Genomic DNA, 19,328 nt, shown 5'->3' with positions numbered 1-19,328 from the left:
ATTCAGCTATGCCCTGCCCCCAGAGGTGGAGACTACAGACGCAGGCAGGCCTGGTTGTGCTGAGGTGGGCTCCACCCAGTTCGAGCTTCCCGGCCCCTTTGTTTATTTAGTGAAGCCTCAGCAGTTGCGGACACCCCTCCTCCAGCCTTGCTGCCACCTCGCAGTTCAATCTCAGACTGCTGTGCTAGCAGTGAGCAAGGCTCCATGGGCGTGGGACCCACCAAGCCAGGCACGGGATATAATTTCCTGGTGTGCCATTTTCTAAGATAGTTGGAAAAGCGTAGTATTAGGGTGGGAGTGTCCTGAGTTTCCAGGTACCATCTGTCACAGCTCCCCTTGGCTGGGAAAGGGAATTCTCTGACCCCTTGTGCTTCCCAGGTGAGGCGATGCCCCACCCTGCTTTGGCTCACACTCTGTGGGCCACACCTACTGTCCAACAAGTCCCAGTGACATGAACCCAGTACCTCAGCTGGAAATGCAGAAATCAACTGTCTTTTGCATTGCTCATGCTGGGAGCTATAGACTGGTCCTGTTCCTATTCAGCTATCTTGGAATGATAAAAACACAAATGCTTACTGTTGAGCACTGATTTTAATCTTGTTTTCACTACAGGAGGAAAGGGTCTGGGGGCAAATGTAAACTCCAAGTTGTGCTAATAATTGATAAAGCCATAAGTTCTGTTTGCAAGGGCCAACCAAGAGGGCCACAGTGTCCCTGAAAAGATGGAAACATTCCAAAGCTGGTTTCCTGAAAGATTCATCTTAAAGTACATAGGACTGGTTATTTCTCAAAATAGAGCATTCAGACTTTTCTGTTGACTGAATTGTTGTTTAAGTAGAACCAATTAATTTTGAAATTTTACTTGTGCCAGCTTTTACTTTGCTTGCCAATAACTAATCGCATTGTTTCCTTATTTTTGTTTTTAATACCAACAATCAGTTTTTGTATTTTAAAAAGCCACTTTGGGATACTGAAGTTTTAAGCCAAGACTATTTAGTTGATTGGCTCAGTAAGTAGGTTGCTGGAGAAGTCAACCATTCTTTCTGGCATACCTTCAAACATAAATGAGATATATGTTTTCCAAAGATGGAAAAATTCTATTTTGATTAATTAACAGATTTTGTAATAAGATGTAGCTTAGATCATAGTCACTTTTATACTTAAAATACTGTATTGTTGGCATCTGGAATCTCATTGGTAAACAATATAAACATATTGTTTTTAGCACATTAAATTTCAAATTTCTTGGATTGTCATTGGACGTTTCTGATGGTGTACTATTAAATCATTATATCCCCACAGAGAGTATATTGAGGTAGAAAGATGAATCATGTGGTTCAGACAGAGGTAAGCCAGACAGACCCCTATAGCAGTAGGCTATATCGTACAGCCTAGGTGTGTAGTAGGCTATATCACATAGGTTTGATCAATGATTATCATTGGGTCTTGTGTGAATTAAATGTAAAGAACCCAACAGAATACCAGAATCATAAAGTATATTCAACAAATGGATGCAATCATCATTTTTAACTACGTAATGGCAGAGACAGCCACCCATAGTAAGGAGTCACTTTTGCCCAGGTCTCTTCATTTGAGATTTGTTGTATGGAGGGAAACCCACGTAGTGTGTTACACAACCCTATTGAGTTGACTTTAAACATCTTTCTTGTCCTCTCCAGTAGCAGTACATCCATAACTACTTCCCAACCCTCAGTGGCCAAGGTTGGAATGCACTCAGATACAAGTTTGGAGTGAGGTCACTAGCTCTTCTCTGGCCAAAAAGAAGAGGGTTCTTCTACTGTTAATAACTAAGAGGTCATGAGGGAAATAGCCCTGATGGGGTCCGAGTCTTGCAGAAATACTACCTTAGTATTCACTGCCTTTTAAATATATATATATATGTATTTTTATATATTATATATAATATATATTAAAATATATATATCATTTACTTACTAATGATTCTGTCTGTAGATTGCTTTCATCTGCATTTGCTCTTCTAATTTCACCACTTTCTTACTGAAAAATAGCAAGCCAGATGCAACATGCCTTCTTGTGCCATTTCAGTAATAATTATTCATTGGCAACAGGTGATGTGTTCAAAATAACATCAAATGAAGTGTTTGACTTTTTCTTTTTTTGTGTAATTTTGGTTATAATAATATGTATAAATTATGTTATAATAATATTCCATCTGCTCCCCTCAAAAATGTGGGAACAACTGAGACTGAAAACACATAAACCCACTTAGAAACTTGTGTGCATATATTCAGGCCAGTTAAATCATGCCAGGGAAAAATATGTGATTGCAATAGAAAGATTTGTGCTTCTGTTATTCATCAATTTTATATCTCATTCCTTGAGAACTTTGCTATGTTAAGTGAGCCCCAACTCACCCTGCCTGGTTATACCCATTTGGGTAGGAAGAGGAAGGGTATGGTCTGACTTGGAAACAAAACACGCCAGAATCACTAGAAGCACTTCTCCCATGTAAGGACCTGGATTCCCAATCTGTTTCTCTCCCTTCCAGGGTCTGTGATCTCTTCTTTTCAGCCTTCAACTTTCTATTTAATGAGCTTGAGCTCATTGTATGTCATCATCATCACAACCAACAGTAGTAGTAATAACAACAACCTCTGCAGACACCATTTAAGGAGGACTGATTCTGGGTCAGGCACCATAATGAATGGTTTATATAGTCCATTTAGTTATCTCAGCAACTGTATAAGTTGTATGGAGTCACTTTTCAAAAGAGGAGAGGGAGACTCAGATAAATGAAGTGACTTGTCCAAGGTCACACAACTAGCAAGTGTCAGAAGTGGCGTTTGAATCCAGTTTCTCTGGCTGAAAATCCTATACTCTAGGGAATCAATCCAGAATTCCAGTGTTTTCCTGAAACTATATGTTTTTGTTTTTAAGCTGGTGGGATCCACAGTGTAAGTTGGAACCCATTCTTGTGCAGTTTTCCTGTATTCCAGGTGTTAACTTTTCTTATTCTTCACTCCCTTCTCACAGGTTCCAATTCCTGCTCCCATAAACAAATAATATAGCCAACACTTCATGTTGAATCCTTATATTTTTAAGGAAAAATAATTTATATTTGTCAGAACTGAATATAACATGATTGATGCATAAGCAATTTGATTCACAAATCTTTAAATTGTCTTGGCAAGCAACATATGAAAAATCCAAGAGGAATAGAAGTTTAATCAGCTTGTGTTCGAATAAAATTATTTAATCAGGTTAACATGACTTTCAGATGATGATTTCAACAGCAGTGTATTGCAAGCTGTCCAAATATGTATTTTGATATATTTTTCTAACACTATTATTAGTTTTTATTTTATATCGAGGAAAGATATGATATAGCAAAAGCAGTCTAAAATTATTTTTAACTTCACAAATGATACAGTTTGAAAACTAAGTCAAATAAGCCATTTTCTCCAGCGTTCTTTGAGTATTGTTGTTAAAGCACATATAATATCCACTAACAGGAAAAACAAGTCAAATAGCTTAACTTCTAAACTGTATCAGAACAATGGGTTTTTGACAACCTAATTGCAAGCTTTGTGTTGAAAAATGGGTGAAATAGGGAAATAATTTTTTGAAATAATGTTTAAGGAGAAATTACTAATACTACCAGCTCTATAAAGATATTTTAAAGCTATACTTACTAAAAAGTATAATATCACAAAACTAGACAGAGAATTGAGTGGAACAGCCTGAGTTACCAATGGAAAAGAGAAGAATTATTTAATAAATCATGTTTAGATAACTGATTTTAAAAATACATGTAATGAATGGCAGTGTAGTAGTATAGGTCTTAAAGTTAACAGGATAGATTTCGAAGTCTAGTATATTTGAATGAAAACACAAACTCTATCATGTATTAACTTACGCAGGTCAGTCAGTTTTTTCTAATGTTCAATTGCCTTCAAATTCCTTATGTTCAGTCTCCTTAAAATGAAGATAAAACATACTTCCTAGAGTTAGTATGATTATTAATAAACTAATATTTGTATAAATAGCTGGCATATTAGTCATGATAAACTGAATTTTTGGACCTTATATGAAGTATTAATATCTATAGCTCAATATGAATTGCTTGAAGACATTGTTTATTTAAGCATCAATTTTCTTAGAAACCATAGCTACCCATGCATTATGTGACAAGCCTGTTGAACTGCTCTACACAATAGGGTGGTAACTATAAGCATGTGGCAAGATCTGTAATTTCACTTTGAATTCTAATGTTGCTTTGCAGTATGGAAAGCTAAAGTTAACCATTTGTAGCTCAATTTCATATTAGGTTTATTAGTGCCTAAAAGTTTAAAGTTGAAATGCTTACCAATGCATTAACAGCTATAATCAATCAATTCCCATCCCATATCTTTGAAAGTATTAGCTTGTTTTATGTAGAATAATATAGTTTTTAGTGCAGCATAAATAATATAATTCATACTAATGGCATATTAGAGGGATATATAAAATTTTTACCCATATATTTTGCAGTCTCAAAAATGTGAATAAGATCTAATGTTGATGAAGAAACAAGAAATCAATTTGTAAAATAAATGCTAAAGGATTTTACGCAGGGATTATAATTAACATTTTTGTACTTGCAACCCCACGTAATAAAGTACACTGCTTGTGGGAGGAAAAAAATATGTAAGTTCTGAATGAACATGCTTCTTTGAAAACAGAAATTAAGCCTACAATGTAGACTTTGTTAAAGGTCATAGAAAATCCAGCTGTCGGGCTGGGCGCAGTGGCTCATGTCTATAATCCCAGCACTTTGGGAGGCCAAGGTGGATGGATCACCTGAGGTCAGGAGCTCAAGACCAGCCTGGCCAACATGGTGAAAACCCCATCTCTACTAAAAATACACAAATTACCAAGGTGTGGTGGCAGGCACAATTCAGATCCAAAGTCTGAATTGTAAACATTGTACTCAGTAGGTGATTTCTCAATCTTCGCCTCTCTCTCCCACCCTCCCCCATTTTGGAGTACCCACTCACTTAACTTTTGGCTTTGGAATGATTTCTAAACCACAATGATCTTGTTTCAGAGCAGTCAGGGGATTCTCCCAAATGTTTTGCATTACAGTGAAACTGAAGAGTAACCTACAGACAGCTTTTTGGAATAACTAGCTACCGAGTTGTACTTCAAGGAAAATGTTCAGTGCAGTATCCTGAATTTAGATTCAGACAGAGTTTTAAATAGTTTTATTTAAAAATTGGCAGGGGAAAACCCATAATTTGAATAATAGAGTCTCTTAAATTCAGTCTGAATTGGACTGCTTGCATTGGTCTGTCAGGCGATAACTAAATTTCCCTTTCAGGTGGTCCTGTTGAAACAGAACCATAAAATGGCTGTGATATTACTTGTCCAACATGAGAAAGAAATCAGCATTTTATTTACATTTGATCCCTGTTTCAATACACAAAAGCAACTCCAAAGTGAATGGTTTGAGATTTAAGGTTTGCTTACCTCTTCCCAACCCTTTGGCTTTTAGATTTGCTTGGAACTGTAGAAGAAATCCTTCCAAGCCTCTCAGAAAATATCAGTGTTTGGGGGATGAAAGATTCAGTTCCACAAGGCATAATTTCACTCAAAGAAAAACTGAGCACCTCATCTGATGAGCCCGTGCCACGCAGCCGCCATGTTGTCTCACTCCTCAAGTCTACTTGTCTTTACATTTTTACCTCTGGAACAACAGGTATGATCCAATTATTCTGAAGGCTAAAATGAATGCGACAAATTTGCAAAGCAATGGTGTTGGGCAAATTTCTACCATAGGTAGTGACCAACCATCTGAGAACGCATGCTTGCAAGAAGATGTAAGGATCTCAGATGCTAGAACTTTCCAACTTGAATGGAAAGTTAATTATTTTAACTTATACTTGAAAAGTCATCTTGTTCGTTTGGCGTTTGTCCCATTTGACAATATTTTCTTAAAGTTTGGTAGTACAAAGGGCACGGGAGTGTCCAAACACCCTGATCCAGTCTCATTGCTCAGTGTATGATACTTGACTTTTCAGGCAAGATCTTTGTTAGCTTCTCTGATCCTTAAATTTGTGATATCTAAAAGGAAGAAATTAGTTTAAATAGTTTCTACTGATTCTTTTGGATTTAAAAAGTGTTTTAATGTACTTGAAAACAGTTCTCTATATTCCTGTGTAAATTATTAAATCCTAAGCATAATCCAGGTATACCTGCAATTTAGGCACCTGTCACTGACTCTCCTGATTTTGGTTAGGGTAATTGAATTATATGACAAACAAGAAATCTTGAAGGCATTGCAAGTTTGGACAAAGATACAGCATAAAATCAAGTAAATAAACTTTATTTTATGTAAACAGCAGCAATAACAAAGAATAATAAAACTGCCTGAGAATTCAAAAGAAGGGCCTGGCACAGTGACTCACACCTATAATCACATATTTTGGGGGCCAAGGCAGGAGGATTACTTGAGACCAAGTGTTTGAGGCCAGCCTGGGCAACATAGTGAGACCCCATATCTGAAAAAAAAAAAAAAACAGCCAGGTGTGGTGGCATGCACCTGTAATACCAGCTACTCAGGAGGCTAAGGCAGGATAATCATTCTATCCCAGAAGTTCGGGATTATAGTGAGCCGATTGCACCTCTGCACTCCAGCCTGGGCAACAGAGTGAGACTCAGTCTTAAGAAAGAAGAGAAAGAGAATTCAAAAGATATGTTAAACTTAATTGATTTCTAGGAAAAACTGAGTGGTATTAATGGTAGCCTAAATAGGCTTTCATTATTAGTTTGAAGATGATTGGTGATTTGACTTAGACATATTAAGAGTATTCTGTTACTTATTTCTTGTGCATAGGTTGTAAGCAACTATTGCATAGTAAAATTTTTCTTACATTTTAAAAATCTATTCAGTTCCTAATTGTAATACCTTTTAGACTGGAGAATAGGATGTATTTTTTTTTTTTATTTTTTTTACTATGATTAGAACAGCTTTGATAAATGAACTGAAAACTGCTAATATGTGTGTGGCTACTCTGTCCAGACTCAGGGAGCTTCTTTCTGAGATTCTTCAGGCTACCTAAACAGATCTACTGAATAATTACAGGTCTAGAAGTTCGCAGATTGAGCAGATACACAGTCCCTTAGGACAAAAAGAATGGAACTAGAGATGACAGCTACAAAATTTTAGAAAAGGAGATGATGACTGAGTGTGGTGGCAGATACTGCAGACCCAAGAAGCTGAAGCTTATGGTAAAGCCTTGAAGAAAACTCATTTGCCCCCACCAAACCCCAGAAAGGCTCAGAAGTTGGGTACCAGGTACCTCAAAGAGCAGAAAATAAATGTGGAAATTTTATGGGAAGTTTGTTTAAGAAGGAACTGTAGTCCTGGATTGCTTCTTCCACCCTGATAGAAGTCCTGAGGTGTATTCTCTGGAAAAGATGAACTTCTGAAAATACCAGGAAGAACAGGGGTTTAAAAAGTAGGGGATATAAGAGAACATCTCCCTCTCTGTAAATATGTGTATATGTATATGTGTATACATATATATATAAGTTCTCTTTAATATATGTAACTTCTTTTAACACTTGACTGTTTTAATCATTAAGATTCTTGTCTGAGGAATCTGAATAGCCCATGTGTAAAAATTGAAAGACACTGATCATGATGGATTCCCCCAACAGAATGTTCTGGACAGTGAAACCAACTAGTAAATACGTGTTCTTCAGGCACAGAGATTCTAGTTAATGTTTTGCTTGTTTATTTTGTGTTTTTGTGTCTGCACTTTTAAACATAAACTGATAGTCAGTAGTCTCCAGATATTTGAAAAAATCCTCCTGAATATATTCTAGATTAGATTGAGACCAATACAAACCAAAGATAAAAACGATGTTGGAGAAAACTGACAAGATAGAGAGGAGAAATTTTCAAAAAATTGTTATTGCTAATATTCTGAAAGATGGGGACAAAAAAGGTCAATAATATAAAAATAACATACTACAAAAAGAGGAATATTCAGAGAACACAAGTGTTGGAAAATAAATCTCTCAAAAAGTGAAGCAAAAGGTAAGAGTAGAAAAATAGGATAGACAAGATTAGGAAATTAGTGATTCTGTCCAGGAGGGCTATTTTTAAAAAAATCAAGAGTTCTAAAGATGAAAGGATGAACACACAAGTAAATGTAACCAAAAAAAGCAATGGGGGAAAAAAAAAAACCAGAAATAATGAAGGAACGAGAAGAAGGGGATGTGAATTTTTTTTTTTCAAATTCAAAAATATCTAGAACTGTAAGACCTGAGTTGTCAGACTGAAAAGGTCTACAAATTTCCCAGCGAAATGGATAGATGAGACTGGTCCCAGTACAAGTCATCATGATATTATAGACTACTGAAAACTAATAGAAGATTCCAAAAATGAAATAATAGAAATACCATGTTGCATCCAAAGCATAAGAAATCAGAAAGACTGATAATTGCTCAACATATATAATGGAAGTCAGAAGATTATAGAGCAATGCCTTCAAAGTCCTGCATAAAAATAATTTCTTACCTAGAATTCTTTACAAGCAGCCATTCAAGTGTATGGGTGGAAAAAAAAGACATATTCAGACACATGAGGACTCACAAAAACTTACCTCCCAAATACTCTTTATCAGATAGCTACTGAAACCAAATGTGTACTACCACTGTAATTAATTTCTAGAATCTTAGATCTATACAGAAAGGCCAACTATAAAATTACATAGTGTTTGAGATACAGTCCTACTTAGCAACCTGTCAAAGGAGCGTTGCTAAAGTCAGAATGGCCTCTTTTACAAAGCAGATAGACTATGATATATTTTGTGTCAATTGCTAGTGTAGTTGTTATCAGCATCATCTTCCTTTCTATTACTTCCTTTCTAGTTATATGAATATGTATGCATATGTATATGTATGTATGTGTGTATATATGTTTCCCGTTCTTTTCTTTTCTTCCAGGTCTACCAAAAGCAGCTGTGATTAGTCAGCTGCAGGCTTTAAGGGGTTCTGCTGTCCTGTGGGCTTTTGGTTGTACTGCTGATGACATTGTTTATATAACCCTTCCTCTGTATCATAGTTCAGCAGCTATCCTGGGAATTTCTGGATGTGTTGAGTTGGGTAAGGCTTTATTTTCTTTTTGGTAAGTTTTCAAAATGCCTAATAATTAGAACAAGTGTTTATTAACATTTGAAGCTTTATTGGTAGAATTTAGAGTGATTATATGCATATTATTTTATTATAACAATATTTATTTTAAAAAACCACACAATTTTATGGCATATTCAGTGTTTTCCTGAGGTGAAAAGAACAGTTTTCTGAGGATTTGGCCATGTAGCTGGAGCTGGCTATTGGCTGGGCTTCTCCCTCCTTGTGGTCACTCACCCTCAAACAATCTAGCCCCAGATTCCTCAAATGGTGTAGAACTGTTCCAAGGGAGGGAGTATGGAAGCTGCATACTTAAGGCCTACTCTGGAAAGTCACATAGGTTATTTCACCTTCATTCCATCGATCAGAGCAAGTCATGGGCCAGCCTAGATTCAAGATTCCAGGAGAAATAGAAGCCACCTCTTGAAGGGAGAAGGAGCAAATTTACATTGCAAAAGTAAGAGCCTTGAAGAAATTGCTGAGGCCATCTTTGCAAACAATCTGCCATAGACACTCAATAAATTAGTTGGTAGAGCTCGTGACTCAGTAGATTCCATTCATAAACATGCAAGATTATGTGTCAGTTTCTAGACGTCACATAATATACAAACAGTGGAGATCATTTGCTACTTGTATTTGTCTAAAATGCTGTAATTTTTAGAATAGAATATTTAGAATATTATCAATATCCACCATAAATAAAGATGAAGGTCAAGACATTAAAATCTTCACTGGACATACATTGTTGTGAAAACTAGGTTCTGCAGTCATTTAAGAACTGTTTTGTTAGTACTATCTTGCCAATTCAACCTTACTAAGAGTTGACTGCAAGATATGTTGAGACTGCTTTAAAGTTTTAAAAATGAATAATATGTATACATTCAAATTCAAAAGTAAATGAATATTCTTGGCTTCTATGAAGAAGGATGACTCTTATCAATAGCGATGCTCTAATACTTTCACTCTTTTACTTATTTTGACTGTTGCTTTTGTCCTGTGTATTGCAAAAAGCATATAGAATTACAAAAATATAGAATAAAAAATAGAATTAAAAAATATAGAATTACAATATTTTTAACAGAGTTTTTGGACAATAAAATCAGTGTTTCCAAATGAGTTTGATACAAATTACTGACGATGAGTTATTAAAGTTTTAAAATGAGCAAACATATTCTAGACAGAAAAACATAATTTATGTTTTATGTTCATTCTGCCCTTGAATTTTTTTCCCTAGTGCCTGTTTTTGTCTTTTCTTATAGGTGCCACTTGTGTGTTAAAGAAGAAATTCTCAGCAAGCCAGTTTTGGAATGACTGCAAGAAGTATGATGTGACTGTGTTTCAGTATATTGGAGAACTTTGTCGCTACCTTTGCAAACAATCTACGGTAGGTGTAATCATTATCAGAAAAAAATATGTCAGAAAGAATAAGTATTAAGATAGAAAAAGTTATTTTTATTTCTTTGTTTATACTCTACCTTTGTTACTGGTGGGTCTTTGTTCTTAGAGCTCCCAAGATGGTGGCAGGCTGCTCCCAAGATGGTGGCAAGCCTTGTGTTCTCTCACCTGGGGTTCTTGGCCTCACAGATTCCAAGGAATGGAACTCTGGGCCATGCAGTGGGTGTCATAGCTCTATTAGAAGCCATGGGTCATGGAAGAGAACCCTGGAACCCAGCGACTAGTGTTCAGCTCAATTAGGACGAACCCCGGCACTTAGCAGCGCAGAAACAATGGTGAGCCTCTAGCCCCATGGGGAGCAGCAATGGGCACCTTGCTAGATTAGAAGCACAGCAGACACCCTGCGGGATCCAGAGGGGTAGAAGTCAGCAGCGGGTCTGCCACTGCGGCAACCACCAGTGGTGGATGGTGAGCGAAAACTCAGTTTGAGTCGGAATAAACGCGGACCAGAAGAGTGTGCAGTTGCAAGATTTAATAGAGTGAAACAGAGCTCCCATACAAGAGGGGACCCAAAGCAGGTTGCCACTGCCAGCTCGAATGCCTGGGATTTTATCCAGATCTTTGTCCCTCCCTCTGTGCTCTCAGGCAATAGATGATTGACTATTTCTTTACCACCTGCTTTTAGCCTAATTGGTATTTTAGTGAGCTCTCTTTACTACTTGCTTGTTCAGGTGTGAGCTGAGTTACAAGCCCGGTGTTTAAAGGTGGGTGCAGTCACCTTCCCCAGCTAGGCTTAGGAATTCTTAGTTAGCCTAGGAAATACAGCTAGTCCTGTCTCTCACCTTCTTTCAGAACATAGTTTAGCTGACTTACAAAGATGCATGCAATACCCCAAGATAAAATAAGACAAGTGAAAGAAAATAAACAGACAGCTATCCAAGAATGTACTAATGTGCTTTTTACTGTAGCAAGATAGGACAGACCCAAAGACTTTGTGTTTAGACTAATTAAAATTTCTATAAACATAACATGCAGCAGATTATGAAATTAGATTCATGCTATGTTTACAGAAAGCAATTATTCTAAGGTTAAAATAATCTTTTAAAATGCTGTTCTTTAAAAAAATAACTACTGACCACTGACACTGATTATAATTTATTTTCTATTTTTTCTTTTGAGTAAGTGATTATATTAGGACTTTTTTTTTGTTTTACTTTAAATTAAAAAAAAAAAACACCTCATATTGCTTTGATTTGCACTTGTCTCCTTAACTGAAGAAGTCATTTCCACCTTCTTTTGATCAACTGCCACCATCTGAAAAATAGAGAAGCAGAGACAGTTGCAATAGCCTGAAGTTTATCTTTATCGGTTCATTTTTTTTTTGCCCTCAGAAGTTATTTTCTGTTTCCTGGTTTCATTTATATCTCTAAATGCTTCTTCTTTAACTTTATGATTTTCTAAACATTCTTGAGACTATAAAGAAGTGACTTTCTTTAATCAAATTTATTTAATTCTTTAATTATATTATTTTATTATTTTTTATTATAAATAATTCATCTTTAGTTATCTGATTATTTTACAAATAAAATCCGCATCGGCCCCTTCAAGAATGACAGTAGAGTAGGATATTGCCCTGTGTGGGGTGGGGCAACAGAACCTTGGTCTTTGAGACCCACCTTTCCTAGACTAGAGGATCTCTCACTTATCACCTCTGCCATCATCACACCTACTTAAGGCATGAATGGTGTGCTGGGATATCTTCTCTTCTTCTCTTTGGCTAAAATCTGGACATGTAATTTTTCAGTTACCCAGAGCACAGCTGACACTAGGTTGGAGGCATTTAAATAAGACTTTTTAAAGATACGAGATTACATAGGGAAGATGGACACACAAAAAAATGTGAAATTGGATAATCTGATGTACAAATTGCTTTGATTTATTTTGAGCTTGGAGTTTACCAAGGAGAAACCTCCAGTCGAGCTTCTGACCCACCTCCGTGTGGCAGAAGCCATTCTTACTCATTTTTTGTCTGGAGTGCTTCAAATAACTATAGATTCCATAGATTCATAGCCAAGACAAAGAGTTTCAGATAATTGTTTTACATTTTTTGAATTTTTTTCTCTTCAAGGAGACCTTACTTCAGATAAGGGATGTAGTCTTAACCTAAAGAACCCCAGTAATACACTTAGAATGCCATAACCTCACATATTTTCTCTTCTAGTTTTCGTTGTACTTTTTGGTAATGTGATATCTGGAGTAGGTTAATTTAGGGAATTAATGCCCTCCAGTAAGATTAAGGTCACCTTCAGATGAGATTTCATGACTTTAGTACAGAATACAGTAGGTGCTACCTAGTGAAGCTCATCTGTTTTCTAAACCACATGCTCCACCATTCCTGTTTCCTGTCAGCCATTAATGGTGACATTAGTTTGTGTAATGTCATTGATCAGTAAATATTTATCGAATGGTTGAATACATGGATTTACTTATTTCTAAAATTTACCAACTTAAATAATGCTGCATTTAGTGTCTTCATGCAATTGAGCTAATTTAGGTTTTCAGAAGTGAATGTAAATAGCCAAAGTATATGGATGCTTCTGCGATTTTTAGAAAATATTTCTAAATTGCTCTTCACAGTGGTTGAAGTGATTTAGAATCTCATGCACATTGTAGGAGTATGCCTGTTGCACAGTGTCTGTCAGTACTGGGTGTTATTAAAAATAGTGGTTTTCCAGTTGTGCTTCTTGGAAAATTAGAAGCTCTTTTAAGCTCCCTCAAAAGTTCCTGAAACATGGTGAGTCAGAGTAAAAGCAGGCCAATTTCCAAGGCCCACCCTTTCAAATATCATGAATTAAACCCAATTTCCTGAGCACCTCAATAATACTTTGTTTGAACAAAGGATGCCTCAGTGGTTTTTAATTAGAGAAGTAAATTTGAGTATTTACTTTTGTTTATAATTGTATAGACTAGACACAAACATATATTAATGTGCTCTGTTAAGATTGCTGGCAAGGCAGGAGAGTTTTCCAGCTGTATTTCCCTTTTAAAAATATCTCTTTTGTGTCTTGTACTCATTTATTTCTTTGGTACATAATGTTTTACCTTATCCATTTGAACTTCCACTTCATATAATAAAGATATTAATAGTTTTTCATATTGGTTACAAATCTTTTCTCAGTGTTTTCCTTTAAATTTTTTAATGAAATGAAATATTCTTTTTAACTCTCTGAATCTGTATTGCACTGATTTGGAGGAAAGATTATAGCTTCGGAGAATTAGAACTGAGAATTGAAAACAGAATACCTGATTGCTTTTTAATTAATTTAATTTTTAGGTGTGGGCATGGTGATTCATGCCTGTAATCCCAGCACTTTGGGAGGCCAAGGTGGGCAGATCACTTGAGGTCAGGATTTTGAGGTCAGCCTGGTCAATATGGGGAAACCATCTCTACTAAAAATACAAAATTAATATTATTTAAATACAAAAATACAATGTGGGGAAATGATCTCTACTAAAAATACAAAAATTAGCCGGGCATGGTGGCAACCACCTGTAATCCCAGCTACCCAGGAGGCTGAGGCAGGAGAATTGCTTAAACCCATGAGATGGAGGTTGTGTGAGCCGAGATTGTGCCACTGTACTCCAGCCTGGGTGACAGAGCAAGACTCTGACTCAAAAAATAATAATAATTTAATTTTTAATTTTAATTTTTGACTAAATCTCTTTGAAGAAAAAATGATGTTTATGAAATAATCTGCAAATGCTTACCTGAATGCAAACTGAGGAAGAAAGAAGGAAATATATATAGCTTTACCCAAAGGAAAACTTAACATTTTTTTTTAAGCAGAGAAGCATTGTACTAGCTAATCCCCTTTGTTGACCTCACACAAAATGAGTACAAGCTGTTCTTGGCATTAAAAATTAGGAAAAGGAGAAAGTCATTCTGTTATGACATCTTTTCCCTTCAAGGAGATCTTACATTTTTGCTGTCCAATATTCCTTTCAATGACATTCCCTTGAAAGGAAGGCGCAGTTTCTGCTGCACAGCCAGCACATCAGTGGATTCAGGTAGAGCCAGAGAATGAACACATGACATGGTCCTGGTCCTCACCTTCAAAGAATTAAAATGGAATGTCTCATAAGCCATGGTTTGAAGCCCCACAGACAGTTATTTAAAAGAAAGCAAAACCATGTGTTTTTAAAACAGATTCAGATTTGTTGACAATCTCAGGGTAAGTAGCATATTCCAAAGGACATTTACCTGCAGGCAGAAGTCACAGTGTGAGTTGAATGTTTATGTGTAGCTGCACAAAGACTCCCTAGGGTTGGTTTTCTCTGGCCAGAAGCATTTATCCATTCCCGTCTCTCAAACATGCACCCCATCCCTCACTGCTTTTCTTTTTCGCAACTCCAGTTACAAAAGTTATTTTGGCATAAATATTAGATGTACTTCTTTAAAACTGCTGGCAGCAGCGTTATCCAGAAAAAGAGACTGACTCCTGTTAGTCATGGTGAGATGAAGTTGTTCTTCTCTTCCCCTGAGACTAGGAAAGCAGCTCTCCTTCACTTTTAATCTACCAAGTTTTCTAGGTTACTAAAGCACCATCGTACAATCTGATTGGGTCTAGTTCTGTATTAATATTAATGTTGTCTTTAATATTGATTGGTGAGGAATGTGTTAGAACTGTAGACATCAGTAATCTTCCTGGGGAGTCTTGCTGCAGAGTTTGTCTTATATAAATAATTCTTCCTAACACAGTCAACAGTTAGCCGTATCTAGGGATAGCACCTTATATGTAACATATTCATTTACTCATTCATTCATTCATTCATTCAAGTAATATTATAGGATTAGATATACAGGGACACACAGGACAAATCAAACAGCTTCTCTCATGGAATTTATACTCTCTTTGATGAGGGGGAGAGAAAATAAACCCAGCAAACACAGAGGAAAAGTAATTACAGACAATGGCAAGTGTTACGAAGAAACAAAACAGGATGCGGTGATGGAGAATAATGGGCTGTGGGAGTAGGACATTGCCAATTAGACTGGGTGGTCAGAAAAGACTTCACAAAAATAGTAATCTATGAGCTGAGGACCTGATATGACAAGTGGGATCCAGGAACAGAAAAGCTGGGAGGTGGCAGTCATGACAGAAGAAACTGAAAAGGAAGAGGCCCACAGAAAACACCACCTGAATGTTTGAAGAGAAGGAGGGTGTGCCGGTAAATCCATTGACAAGATCTTGTAGGGCTTGAATCTTTGTAATCTTGAAGGAGAAACTTGGATTTTATTCCTATCAGGGTAGTTGAAAAAAGATGAAGGAAAAACGGGGGAAAAAAGTATACCAGTTTGGGATCTATTTTGAAGGAAAGCTAACAAGACTTGTTAGATCAAGGATAGGAAGTGAAGGAATGGGTAGAATCGAGGATAAGTCCCAGGTTTTGGCTCAAACATCTAGGGAAATTATGAACTATTTTCTGAGATAAAGAAAACTGAGATTCAAGGAATTAAAATTAATTTTTTAGATCTGTTAAGTTTGATATATTGGACATCCAGATGAAGAAGTTAAATGGGCAATTGGATGTAGGAAGCTGAAGCTCAAATAGTACAAAAAACGGGACCTAATTAGCAAAACAAGGACCTACAGTGTGATGCATGTATGATGCTTATTTTTCAAGCTATTATTTGTAGTTTGACATTTAGGCTATGTAATTTGTCTATATATGTCATTGTAGAACACCCACATTTTGACATTCTCAAGGCATAGTCTATACTTATTAGTAATGTATTTTCTAAAAATTATATCCCTCTCCCTTGTTTTGTTTTCTTAAAAGCTAAGAAATTCCCTGGGAGCCAGAAAACATCTTTATGATTCTGAATACTTTTGGTAAAGAATATTGAAATTTGACAAAATGTCTTACACTTGTCTCCCATTATAAAACGGGAGCTCTTTTAAAGTACCAGTGTATTCAATAAATATTTTTTATTCATTTTTAAACTATACAAATTGTGTTAAATTTTTCATGAGTAATGCTTAGACAATCCTGCAGTGAGCCCCTAAGAGTTTACAGGTTTTTTTTAAATTATTATTTTGTTTTGTTTTTCTGAGGCTGACAAGATGAAAATTTTGTAACACAAGAAGCAATTTATGGCAGTGTGAGAGTGTTTCAGTTTGAAAGGAAACCTGCTTTCTTTTCTCCAAAAGAATCTATCGTTCCTTCAAGAGTTTTCTTTGTCGTATCTAGATATGATTTGGGAATGAAGAAGATTCAGTAGTGCCAGAGAATAAGATTCCAATAGGAGAGATCGAATGATGCTAACTTGATCTTGGTATCTTGAACTTGCTTGTTTGTTCATTTGTTTTGCCAGTTACTTTTTGAGTGGGACCAAAGACAGTCATAGGCTAAAATCTTGGCTTTACCTTGTGCCTGATTAAGTGCATTCTATTTATTCTTTTTTCTCTATTGAAAATGGGAATATTAAAAACATTTGCTCTTTCATCATATTTTCATTTTCTTAGTTCCTATGAGTGTCTTATCATGTTTCCTCCTTTTCGTGTCCTGTAAAAGATGTAATCTATTAAAGTATTAACTTTTGGAAAACTTTTCCCACCATATCTTAGTAACTTTTTAAAACTAGTATTTTAAAATTAATGTAAACTATAATTGTTATCAAGATGTTCTGACATAGTTTCATTACAATTCTCTGTAGCTTTCAAAACAATCGATTTTGCCTGTAAGATCTAGTTACTTAAAGATATTTATGTATTTTTTATTATTTCATTCCCTAAGTATTTGAAGCATATTATTATATGGTTGAGAAAGTAATCTCTCTTTTAAAACCCGGTTTTCCTTAAATAAGTCAAAGATATATTTACGTTTTCATAATAGATACAAAAGCATTTAGAAAAGTTGGTAAGGTGCCAGAAACTCTTTTCTGCTTAGAAACTGTAAATGTAGAAATACAAGGGGATAACATAAATAGCTGCTAGCAGCCTAAATGCTAGTGGAATTGCACAGGAATTTGTGAATATTTTTGGGTGTTTTAGAACCATGTGTATATATTAAAGGCTTTTTATAAGTGCTAATTTTAATAGCTAATGATTCACATTTCATAGGTAGCAGTGCATGTAAAATATACACGTCTTTTTCTATCTGTCCTTTATGCTATTTATGCTAATTCCATTGAGGATACATATATCCCTTCTTTGTAAAATTTCCCAAGAAATTTAGCTTTATGTAGGAATCCGTCTGATAGTGCATTGGCTATGGAATCTAGTGACATAGGCTCAATTTCAACCTCCTGTTGTTTGACTTTCAGTTGCTCACTCCTCTTCTTTAAGCCATAATTCTTCTCTTTATATAAAATAAGTAACAATACCTACTTCTTCTAATTGACCCTTGATTCTCATAATCCAGTTATGAGATATATGTGAAAAACTGTAAATGAGGAAGCCAAATACAAATGGAAGGTTTTTAAACAAAAGGTAGGTTGAGTGCAGTGGCTCATGCCTGTAATCCCAGCACTTTGGGAAACCAAGGCAGGAGGATTGCTTGAGGCCAGAAGTTTGAGATCAATTTAGACAACACAGTGAGAGTCCCATCTCTACAAAAAAAAAAAAAAAAAAAAAGCCAGGGGTGGGGATGTATGCCAGTAGCAGTCCATGCTAGGGGGGTGGCTGAGGTGGCAGGATTATTTGCGCCCAGAAGTTTGAAGCTGCAGTGAGCTGTGATTTCATCACTGCCCTCCAGCAGCTTGGGTGGCAGAGCAAGACCTTGTCTCAAAAAAAAAAATTAGTAATGTTTTACATGAATGTATTAACAAAATTAGAGTAATTTTGTAGAATGTATTTATGAAATTAGAGTAATTTTGTAGGTATTGAAAACTAATTGGTCTTTGACTAATAAAAATTATGTAATACTGATTTTTAAATTCCATATAAATAGATCATGATTATTTTAAAATAAAACTTTAATAATAAAATATTAACAATTTTATGGTGACTTGTCACAAAAAGACTAAAAAAACCAGAAACCCTAAAAATATTATGCATGTCTCCTCTTAGATTCTGTATTCTTATTGTAGATGTGGTATGTTAGTAGGATTTTCCCACATTTGATATTAATTTAACATTTAAAAACTTATGTCCAGGATTATTTCTTTGAGTATTCATTTGCTATTTTCTACATTGCCTATTCCTTAAATTGTCTATTCCTGAACTCTCTTGCTATGGACACATAAAGTGAAGGTCAGGAATGGTTAATCTTTGCTCTGCAGTGAGGGCTTGTCAGGAAATACAAGAATATTCAGCAAATGATAGCCTACTAGAATTCTCCATGATCACATCATTTTTCCCAGTAGGGGGAAAACACAATGAATTGAGAAGATCAAGGATTTGATTACAACTTTTCTATTAATTTGCCATGTGACATAAGGCGATTCATTGAATTAATTTATTTGCCCCTTGGAGTTGGGGAGCCTGAAATTTAAGCCTAACCAACAACCATGTCTTATGAGCTTTGTGATCTTGGGCTAGTTCTTGTTCTTTCATCTATATAAGGAATGTAATAACAATTACATCCAGAAGTGATAGGATGATTAATGATTTAACTCCAATAGAAACAGGTTGACTACAATAGGGGGTGCTCTCTGGAAGAAGCCTCACAAGATTTTTTAATTATCATAGTGAATATGCCAAAACTAAAGATGTAGTCTTCAGCCTTCCAGGACCAGGACTCAATTTATCAGTACATGTCTTTAGGTT

At 35.8% G+C, this 19,328-nt stretch overlaps 2 protein-coding genes across 3 annotated transcripts in view; both read left to right on the top strand.

The window, feature by feature from the left end:
• ISOC1 (isochorismatase domain containing 1) overlaps positions 1 to 19,328 on the top strand; it is a 1,173,170-nt gene that overhangs the window by 1,039,862 nt on the left and 113,980 nt on the right. The gene's annotated exons all lie outside the window — the stretch shown is intronic.
• SLC27A6 (solute carrier family 27 member 6) overlaps positions 1 to 19,328 on the top strand; it is a 62,475-nt gene that overhangs the window by 8,255 nt on the left and 34,892 nt on the right. For both annotated transcript variants that reach the window (XM_050795756.1, XM_050795758.1), the window contains exons 2-4: positions 5,516 to 5,719; positions 8,977 to 9,135; positions 10,422 to 10,546. In XM_050795756.1, the coding sequence (XP_050651713.1) occupies positions 5,516 to 5,719; positions 8,977 to 9,135; positions 10,422 to 10,546 (488 nt within the window). The remainder of the gene's footprint in view (positions 1 to 5,515; positions 5,720 to 8,976; positions 9,136 to 10,421; positions 10,547 to 19,328) is intronic.

This window comes from Macaca thibetana, chromosome 6 (genome assembly GCF_024542745.1).
Source record: "Macaca thibetana thibetana isolate TM-01 chromosome 6, ASM2454274v1, whole genome shotgun sequence".
Lineage (NCBI taxonomy): Eukaryota > Metazoa > Chordata > Mammalia > Primates > Cercopithecidae > Macaca > Macaca thibetana.
This window is presented reverse-complemented; position numbering and strand designations above follow the sequence as displayed.